Source organism: Apium graveolens, chromosome 7 (genome assembly GCF_009905375.1).
Source record: "Apium graveolens cultivar Ventura chromosome 7, ASM990537v1, whole genome shotgun sequence".
NCBI classification, from domain to species: domain Eukaryota; kingdom Viridiplantae; phylum Streptophyta; class Magnoliopsida; order Apiales; family Apiaceae; genus Apium; species Apium graveolens.
The window spans coordinates 18,236,682-18,247,669 of NC_133653.1; the positions used below are offsets into that span (position 1 = coordinate 18,236,682).

Below are 10,988 nucleotides of genomic sequence, written 5' to 3' on the forward strand. Positions count from 1 at the left end.
TCGAGTTGAGATTCCAATCTAAAAATTTTAAAACCAAAATAAAGTTGCAGCAGCTTCGTATTTCTAACTCGAACTTCAACTTCTCCCACCTGTTCATCCTTGCAAAATAAAACCAAACAAAACTCAAATTAATTTCTCACTCGTGTTGTTTCAGAGTTCAAACTTATGAGTTATCTAGACTATAAATCACAGTACATGAAATGAAAGATCATCATGTATACTTAATCGGAGAATGTCATGAAATTCAACCTGTTTAAACTTACTTTTGACATTTTTTCCCTGTCATCCCAACCGAACGGTCCATAACCAACGAAACCATTATATAAACAATGACAAGTACAGTGTAAACACTTACACTACTCAGTTAGAGATCAATGCATAACCATGATCTAGATATATGCACCACAATATACAGAATCAGGAATGAGGGCTTCTCTGGCTGCAGTCAGTGGCAGAGCAAAGTCTGCAAGCTTCGAAGATGCTATTGTATTTGGATAACTAGTTATTTTGACAATTAATTTACAGAAGTGAAGCTGGGAGAAGCAAGTTGTAAATACATGAATCTAGCTCCCATGCACCAGGATCAAGGGTCAGAACTAGCAACATTTTTTACATTATTTTTTAGTTCTCTTATCTAACAACTGTAATTCAAAAATCCGTATTATATAGTTAGCTAGTTTCAACTTCTAAGTGGAGTGCCAACATAATATCAGATATACTCTTTTAGTCGAGTTGAGATTCCAATCTAAAAATTTTAAAACCAAATTAAAGTTGCAGCAACTTCGTATTTCTAACTCGAACTTCAACTTCTCCCACCTGTTCATCCTTGCAAAATAAACCAAACAAAACGCAAATTAATTTCTCACTCGTGTTGTTTCAGAGTTCAAACTTATGAGTTATCTAGACTATAAATCACAGTACATGAAATGAAAGATCATCATGTATACTTAATCGGAGAATGTCATGAAATTCAACCTGTTTAAACTTACTTTTGACATTTTTTCCCCTGTCATCCCAACCGAACGGTCCATAACCAACGAAACCATTATATAAACAATGACAAGTACAGTATAAATAGTTACACTACTCAGTTAGAGATCAATGCATAACCATGATCTAGATATATGCACCACAATATACAGAATCAGGAATCAGGGCTTCTCTGGCTGCAGTCAGTGGCAGAGCAAAGTCTGCAAGCTTCGAAGATGCTATTGTATTTGGATAACTAGTTATTTTGACAATTAATTTACAGAAGAGAAGCTGGGAGAAGCAAGTTGTAAATACATGAATCTAGCTCCCATGCACCAGGATCAAGGGTCAGAACTAGCATCATTTTTTACATTATTTTTTAGTTCTCTTATCTAACAACTGTAATTCAAAATTCCGTATTATAGAGTTAGCTAGTTTATTTTTTACCTTTAATTCTATTTATAATCTCTTTTATTATGTAAAAAGTCCGCAATGCATGTGTATCAAGAATTTCAAATTTTCTCTGGTAAGACTCAGACTGTAGGAACTCTGGAATCTAAAAACATTGACAATGCTTAAAACACAGGTTATGTTTTGCAGAGTGTTTTCACAAAACTTCTTGTTTTAGGTTACACATCAGACTTCATTCCAATCCTATTTCACAGAGACTGATTGTGTAGAAAATTCAAGATTTTAAAAACATGCATATAATCACAGGGAATATCAGAGAAGCAGGAAAGACAGTCATGTATATAATCAAAGGCATACATGATTCAGAATCTCCAACATTTTAAAACAATCACAGGGAACATCAGAGAGCGGTCCACAAATATATCAGGGAACATCGGAGAAGCAGGAAATGATCACTTACAATTACCGTTACAGCGCAAGTTCCATCATTCCATCATTTAATCTAAATGGATCATAATATCCTTGTCTTCCTTCTGAAAATATTTAAAAAATAAGTCAAATTTGTCAAAAATATGCAACGTTGCTGGTTAAATTAATACCTTTTTTGCTTTTTTCAGTTCATACAGTTCACACACCCAATCAGCTCCGCACAACAACACTTCAACTGTCTCAGGTTTTAAACAAGATCGGTGAGGTTCAATAACTCTACTCCCAGCGCTAAAAGTCGACTCGGAAGCCGCAGTGCTAATATGAATTTCCTTTCCACCAGGCTAGAATATCGAATTTTGAACTTGGAGGCAGAATTTTCTCACTCAAATACTCTTCCAATTCTGACTTTGTAGGCTAAATTATACCACCAATTTGTCGAATGAAGCTCTCAAAATCATTAATTACCTGTGGTATCTCACGTGGTGCACTAAAAAAGCTAGCATCGGGCAAAGATACACTTGATTCATTCCTCTCTTCACTCACATACTTCGCTTCCTTACAATAGTCTAAGTACAACTCATTCAAAGCATTTATCAAATAGCTTAAACTCCTTTCAGAATCAGTTACAATTGGATAAAGGGTGGGAAAACAAAATGTTGGAAGCTTCATCTTAAACCTTGGATCCATGACGGCGCCAATTGACATTATCAAATTAGTTTCCCCCCAATATTTCTAAAACTTTAATTCCATTGTCCGAGCCATTGTTCGAATATGCACATTAGGGTGAACAACTTTTTGATCTATTACTTGCTTGACTCTCCTGATTTCTGATAAAAACAAGTTTGAAGTGGAATAATCCGTCCCCGAAATGACTTTTGTGACATCAGCAAATACATCTAGGAAAGAACATACATGTTCAACCCTTTCCCAATCCTCAGTTGTTGGTACATACTTTTTGAACCCCAAATCAGATGTGGAATATATTAAAAAAGCATTTTTGAACTCAATAGCACAAGAAATCAAACTAAATGTCGAATTCCAACGTGTTGAAATATCTAGAATTAACTTTTTACACTTCAAGCCTAACGATATTGAAATCTCAGCAAACTTAATCCTACGAGATTCTGAGGCTGCCACATATTTCACCCTATCCCGAATTTTATCAACTATTTCTTTAGCCGGTACTAGCCCATCTTGCACATATAAATTCAATATATGTGCACAACATCGTGCATGAAACATTCTCCCATCAATTGGTAATTTCTTTCTAACACTAAAAATTTGTTCAAATATCGTAAGGCAACATTATTTGCAGCAGCATTATCTATAGTCAAAGTTCCAATTTTATCAATGATTCCCCAATCATTTAAACACTTAAATACAGCCTCTGAAATTACTAGACCACTATGTGGGGGAGGGACATTACTAAAATTGAGAACTCTCATGTTAAGTTTCCAATCGGAATCAATCCAATGACCCGTGACAACCATGTACCCTAGTTTTTGATGCGACGAACTCCACATATCAGTTGTAATATTAATCTTTCTAGCTGATTTGAGAGTTTCTCTTAATTTGTTTCTTTCAATTTCAAAAGTACTAATATAGTTTTTTTTCACCATTTGCCTGCTAATTTTTTGCCAAAACGGAGTAGCAGTCTTCATCACCAAATTCAACATATAACTTTCTACGTGCCTAAATGGTAATTCGTTTACCCAAATATAATGAGAAACAATTTTTCTCATCTCAGCATGATCATAAATAAAATTACCCACTGTTACCTCGAAAGATTTCGAACCGCTCGGTTGAAGCTAAAGGACTGCTTGATTTGTTCGTCCGTGCAAAGCTAAACATTTATCCACGTGCCTGTTGAACGTCGTTGTGCATCCTATGCTGCCCTTTATCATTTTTTTTGCAAAATTTACATATTGCAAACTCCTGGTTGTTCTCTATAACAGTATCCAAATGTGCCCAACAACGAGCTTTCTTCTTTTTTTGCTGCTTCTGATAAGGCTTCTCCTGATTAGATTCTTCACTATCAACGACCGTACTTTTTCTTTTTCTTGAAACTTCCTCTTGTTTAGGCTGTTGGGGCTGATTATATTCATCAACACTTCCTTCAAATTCATCACCAAGACTTTTTTCACCTAAACTTCTTAATGATTCAAACTGTAAGATTTTTGTAAAAATTCGATTTTAAGGTACTTTTTGTCATCTTTCAACGATCATTTTGCATACCATAAATGCTATATTTTGACACGGTTTAGAAATTTTTATTTTAATTTTAACTTATTTAAAATTATATTAGTGTTTAGTCATGTATTAGTATCTCGACTTTTTTAAAAATATTTTGCATCGATCCAACCGTATAGATGTCAATATAAATATATTTTAGTGATATAACCAAAGTTTCAAATCAAGATAATTTTATTTGGTTTGTTATTTTAACGATCAAGCATTAGTTTGACTACTACCACTAAATTTGGTTTAGTCCTGTATTAGTGTCTCGACTTTTTTAAAGATATTTTTTTTCATCGATCCAACCGTATGGATGTGAAGATATATATATATTTTAGTGATATAACCAAAGTTTCAAATCAATATAATTTTATTTGGTTTGTTATTTTAACAGTCAAGCATTAGTTTGACTATTACCACTAACTAGTGTTTAGTCTTGATTTGTTGTTTTTATTATTTTCAAAATACTTTATATCGATCCAACCGTATGGATGTCATCATATATTTTTTATTGATATAACCAAAATTACAGATCAAAATAATTTTATTTGGTTTGCTATTTTAACAGTCAAGTATTAGTTTGACTAGTACCGTTTACTACTGTTTAGTCCTGTATTGGTGTTTCGACTTATTTAAAAATATTTTTCACCGATCCAACCGTATGGATGTGAAGATATATATATTTTAGTGATATGACCAAAGTTTAAAATCAATATAATTTTATTTGGTTTGTTATTTTAATAGTCAAGTATTAGTTTGACTATTACCGCTAACTAGTGTTTAATCCTAATTTGTTTTTTTTTATTATTTTCAAAATACTTTATATCGATCCAACCATATGGATGTAATAATATATATATATATATATTACTGATATAACCAAAGGTACATATCAAAATAATTTTATTCGTTTGTTATTTTAACAGTCAAGTATTAGTTTGACTAGTAGAGCTAACTAGTGTTTAGTCCTGTATTGGTGTCTCAACTTATTTAAAAATATTTTTCATCGATCCAACCATATGGATGTCAAGATATATATATTTTAATGATATAGCCAAAGTTTCAATTCAAGATAATTTTATTTGATTTGTTATTTTAAGAGTCAAATATTAGTTTGACTTTTACCGCTAACTAGTGTTTGGTTATGAATTGGTGTTTTGATTTTTTTAAAAATATTTTTCATCGATCCAACGGTATGGATGTCAAGATATATATATATTTTAAAAATATAACCAAAGTTTCAAAAAAAAAAATATCTGATAAGCTATTTTCATAGTCAAATATTGGTTGACTTTTTTTTGGCTCGGCTCGGCTCGGCTAGTTTATGTTCGCGAACAAACTCGTGTTCGACTCGTTAGTTAACGAGCTCGAGCTCGAACACAATTTTTGTTCGGTAAGAAAGCTCGGCTCGGCTCGATTCGTCAGAAAAAAATAAAGCTCGGCTTTGTTCGATCAAAACTCGGCTCGGCTCGGTTCGTGAACAACCCTAACTTAGTCATATATTTTTATTAACAAGAATGTTTCCCTGAGTGTAACTAATTTCCCTTTTTGCTATAGCTTTTGCTATAAGCTTATTTCCCTTACACGTGCTAGTATCTGAATCTTATATTGATTTTATATCATATATTAAAATCTCATCTTCTTCTTTTTCTCTGGATAATAATAATCTTTATATAATATTTAGAGTACTTGTTTCATCTATATAAATGAATAAGCCTCAGAATCCTTGCTGCACTTGTTGCTTATATATCAGTTTTATTTGTCCACATGCTGGTGCATCTTCATTGTTCTTGTAGTTTGGCTTTAAAATGAAGAAGTGTGGTTCTGCAGCCTCAAAATCTTTAGAACGTGGAGAGGCCAATAATTCGATATCTATAGATGGCGCAACTACTCCAGTTGTGCAGCCAGAGGAAGAACAAAGCTCTCAGCATTTCTGGTTGCGGTAACTCTGTCTCCTTGTTCATACTATGCCTTTTAATTAGCATATATTTCATTCATGCTATGCAGATGTCTTGAAAATTTTGACGTTATTTTGATGGTTTGATATTATTCTGACACAAAAATATCGTTCTTCTGACGATTTAATATATATATGTGTGGTCAGGCGATATGTCTTGAATGTGAAACAAACATCTTTGCAGAGTTGTAATCCTGTGCCTTCTATAGCCGAGCACAGAGCAGGTGGAGGTAGATCTATTTGTATCATGTTTCAGTATTACATTTTTAATTTCTCATTTCCTGTTTTTTCGGTCCAATTTTTTTTATATCTAAGGACTCTATTTCGAATTCTCCTTTTAATTGTTATGAATCTTTAGTGCAAGTTGATTGGGAACAGATGCTATTGCAGGAGACTCTTATAAAGCTGCCATTGATGTCATCATCTTGGATGACAGTGAAGATGAAGAAGTGGTTGAGTTAACCGTTTCACCAGAAAAACTGACAATGGTTGAAGATGATGGTTAGACTATTAACTCTACAAAAAACAGAAAAAAGGGACGGTAAGTATATAATCATTGAAGATGATGGTTAGACTTCTCCTTTTCTTATCTAAAAAGTCTCTATCTAAATGGTTTGTAGTTATGACTCTTTTTAATATCTACAGGACAAGAATTGGATAGACAACCCCAGGAGACGAGGAAAGCCATTGGTGAATTATCTCGCCCTTGGGGAGACACCCAAATCGAAGATAATGATCAGACTTTTGGTTTTCTTGAGCGTCCACAAAACATAAACAAAGGCTCACCCTGTGGCCAAGCCGTACTTGATGATCTGAATGCTAAAATTTCAACTACAGCTAACACCCTGCGTAATCAGCAGCAGCAGAGTAGAACTTTCTCTAGTAACAGTAGTTTGGTATGGGATTTTTTTTTAATATATATTATGGTGTTCTTTTCAAGACATTTTGTAATTCCAGTACTGTATCACATATATGTTCTTCTCCATTTTGTCTTCACATCTTGGGTCAGAAGTAACTAGTAACAACAATAACTCATTGCTCTGTTTTGTTACAGGATCTTTTTCTCAGCCTCTGCATCCCCGGAACAGAAGGGAATCAGAAGGTGAAACGTGAGGGTACTTCTGTTGAGAGTCAAAGAAAGAGGAAGGGCACTTTTGATGCATTCGATAATGTCACTGTTTCATCACTGAAATCGCGTAGGTTGATGGAAATGGGAAAGTTCCTTGAAAAGCCCTTTACTTCCTATGAAATTGTTGATTTAGAATCAGAAAATACTGATGGTAGAACCAGACCAGTGGCAACTGCTTATGCTAAGCATGGTAAAAACTGACTTCTTTAGTAAAATCTTTGAACTTTCACCTGATGTAGTTAATATTTTCTCCATTTAAATAATTTGATATAGCAAATGCAGATTCAACCCCGAGAAAGTATGAAAAAGCTACTGGCGAGTCATCTGGCCCTCATGAAGACGAGCACAAAGGACCTGTAAAGAAATCTGGCACTGGAGTAAATCCCCGGGTTGGAAATATTTTGAATATGGAAGCTCCACAAATTGGTCGACCACTTAGTCCTATTAACGAAGTGTGCATTCTGAGCAGAAACCCAGCAGATTTCAGTGTACCAGGTCCTGACAACATCTACATGATTCAAAACTTGTAGTTGGGATATCAGCATTAGCCATTATACGCAGTTCTACATGCAAAAAATATCAAGTGATAGTTTTTCTTGACAAATAAAGCAGTTTTCATTAACTTGAACATAATTCAGTTGGGACAAACCGTGCCAATACAACCCGGTTGAATAACAAATAACATACTAAAAAAAATTAGATGATTTATTTCATAATCATTTAACATACTGAAATTTAAAATTTTTGAAGTTAAAATTGAAATCAAAGGCATTCCCCCACCAACATCCCTCAAAAAACCAACATCACAATTAGCCGTATCACCTAAAAATAATTGTTAGCCCAGTGTTCACAAACACCAATCACATAATATGAGATTGGAGAAACGGCACAACAACTATCTACATGTTGAATACCAGCTATAGACATGCCGAAGGCACCCCAGCTATCTACAAGCCGAATACCAGTTGTAGACATGTCGAAAGTGTAAATCCTAAAAGGATGAACAATCTTTGTGAAAGATAAACTCTTGCAATAATCACCACTGTCCTAGATTCGATAAAGTCTTTTCAGATGACCCAAAATATCACCAAAATCAGTTTCAAAAAATCTAACGCCAAATAAATCCAATCATAACTAAGCAAAAATATACAAAACACTCCAAAAGTAGAGACAAAACACACACTTCAATAGGAGAGACATGCAAATGCCCAAAAATTTGGGTTTTTTTGAAAGGAAATTAGCGAGAATAAAAGAAAATAAAGGGGTTGGGGATTTTTATCGGAAAGAAACCGGTGAAAGTCCCTCGATTAACTTGAGAAAAGACAAATCTTAATACTATGATATAAAAAAAAGAAGGGAGGCTATGAGTTGGTAGATTAGTTTTAGTTATTCGTCATTTTGCCGTGTTTAGTTCCTTCTACACCTTATAAAAAATTAACTTGATCAAGTGCTAGTTTTGTTACATCAAGATCACATTTCTTTTCGTCTCTTTATAGTTTTACTGATTTAAATGTAACATAACTTCTTAGTTTCAGTATGGGGTTTTTTCATATTAGCCGAATGCACATTCCTAATTTTCAAATGTATTTGTAGACAAGTATGCAAATAATAAGTTCATAAAATATACTAGTATAATCTTTGTATTTAAATGAAAAATGTTATCGCCCAAAAGAATTTGCAGATATTTGCAAATTAACTCAATAAAACAACCACAATTCATAAGTTAAGATGACATAAATACTTCCTCGAACAACATCAATTAACAAATTATTACAAACTGGATTGCGAATTTCAAATTGATCCATTTTATCCCAATCCTACTCAAGTAAATTTGGGACTTTATTTCAATTTATAAGGTAAAATACTATTACTAAGTGCACCAACAGATCATGATCTCGAGGGGACTTGTGGTGCGCGGCCTTGTGTACTATCAAAGTTAGCTGCATTTGGGCTAATTGGCTTCGGCTTATTTAAGATTCGAAATCGGGAATTGACTCGATTTTTGAAAAAGACTTAGATTTTGACTTTGGTTGTCGCAAGAAGTATCAGAGCAAGGTTCTCGAAATCTTGGTTTGTTTGTAAGATAGCAATATGGTGTTTTCTCCACACCCATAACATAACGTTGCAAGTCTATTTATATATATATACCATAGTTGTTACAAGTTACAACTGTTCGGATATACATAAAATTCACAAATTTAGAGCTACAAATATATTTTGATACAATGATAGAAGATGACTATAACATCACATGTTATCATCTTTATTCTTACTAGATGGTCTCTAATAATATCTTATATTTTTATTTGTGTTAAAATAATATGTAGTTGATTGGTTTTAAATGAAAGTTTAATTATGAATGTAGATGGTGTTATTCAAACCTAAAAAAATTTATTGTTTATGTTTTTAGTACAAAAATCAAACGATTTTATGATTATTTAATGTAAAAGATCTAATAGTTGTGATTAATAGAGATATTAAAAAGAGAGCATAACTAAATGAAGAGGTTGAACAAAATTACCGGTTATTATAGTTTAACGTATATAGTATATATAAATAATATAAATGTTTGTTTTTGGTGAAATTCCAATATGAGAACGTGAGTAGTGTATTTATTTAATATTTAGATCGAACGGTCTTGATCATTTGATTTTTGGTCGTGATTGAAAGGATAACCAAACCAACCAAAATATACCAAATTATATATCATTCTGATTATTATAGTATAACATAGATTCACATATTGATAAACACCCACACCGTTAAATTATGAAGCAAGCCAATAATATTAGAGAGATACGATCTTAAATCACCTGAGCGTTGTTGTTCACGAAATCTGGGACCTATGTGCTATTTGCTTAGGCCTGGCGACAATGTCAAAAGTTTAAATGGAAAATATTGTAATACAATAATTTTCATCGAGTAGATTTGAGACTTCAGTTTAATTTATAAGGTAAAATAATCCATTTAACTACAACAAAACATCATGATTATCGAGACTTAGTGGTGGGCTCGTGGACTACCTAGTTGACAAAATATTTTTGGGCTTTGTGGTGGACTCGTGGACCACCTAAATTGACTGTATTTGAGCCCGTAAAATTTGATTATTTCGTACTCAAATAAGATATTTACCCAAATTTCAAAAAAGAATTTAATAACGGTTGTTACATTCTATGATTGACCTATGTTCTATGGTTGACCTTTCCTACAAAGGACAACATGATAAAAGGAGAAATTAGGTTTAACCAAAATCTAAACTGTTGGCTAGTCCACCATGTAACAACAATGGTGACATGTTTTTTTAATCTTATTTTATTCCATAATTTGGAAATAGAATCAAAATTTTATTTAAAATAAGATTAATTTATAATAACATTTGACTGATTAGATTAAAAATTGGAATAATAAACCATCGCACATGCCAGTTTATAGAATTTTTTTTGTTAACAAGCCGTTTTTGGTTTTATACTTATTTCTAAAATCATGTAATATCTCAAGTATACTTATTCGAGGTATTAATGCATACGATTTGTAGTTAAAACCTTACTAATCTTTTAATGATTTTACTCACTAAATAAATGATATGTTTTATTGTATGCATAAACTTAAATTAACACATATAATTAATTGATTAATTAGTATGTTCACAAGAAAATAATGAAAAGTTAATTGGCCCCACCTATAAAATAAGTCTTATATCCAATTAATGAAATATGGCAAGTTTAAATATGATATGAATTGTATATCATACTAGTCCCATTAGTATTACATACATGGGTGATTGGCTCTAGTGCAAGTGGGAGATTATTAGTGGTTGTGCCCTAGAGACAATACTACAATATTTTAGTTTAAGACATT

At 32.7% G+C, this 10,988-nt stretch overlaps 1 protein-coding gene across 1 annotated transcript; it reads left to right on the forward strand.

Moving 5' to 3' along the window:
* The first annotated feature begins 6,219 nt into the window (after window positions 1-6,219).
* On the forward strand, window positions 6,220-7,660 carry LOC141673338 (uncharacterized). Its single transcript, XM_074480072.1, has 4 exons — window positions 6,220-6,542; window positions 6,647-6,897; window positions 7,056-7,320; window positions 7,413-7,660. Exons 1-4 carry the CDS (start codon window positions 6,497-6,499, stop codon window positions 7,658-7,660), a joined length of 810 nt encoding a protein of 269 aa, XP_074336173.1. The 5' UTR covers window positions 6,220-6,496.
* Window positions 7,661-10,988: the final 3,328 nt, after the last annotated feature.

Bases quoted from the DNA above. Each gene is read 5' to 3' on its own strand.
- LOC141673338 (XM_074480072.1), top strand. From the start codon at position 6,497: ATGATGGTTAGACTATTAACTCTACAAAAAACAGAAAAAAGGGACG. The intron at 6,543-6,646 runs GTAAGTATATAA...TAATATCTACAG, and splicing joins AAAAACAGAAAAAAGGGACG to GACAAGAATTGGATAGACAA. The intron at 7,321-7,412 runs GTAAAAACTGAC...TAGCAAATGCAG, and splicing joins AACTGCTTATGCTAAGCATG to ATTCAACCCCGAGAAAGTAT.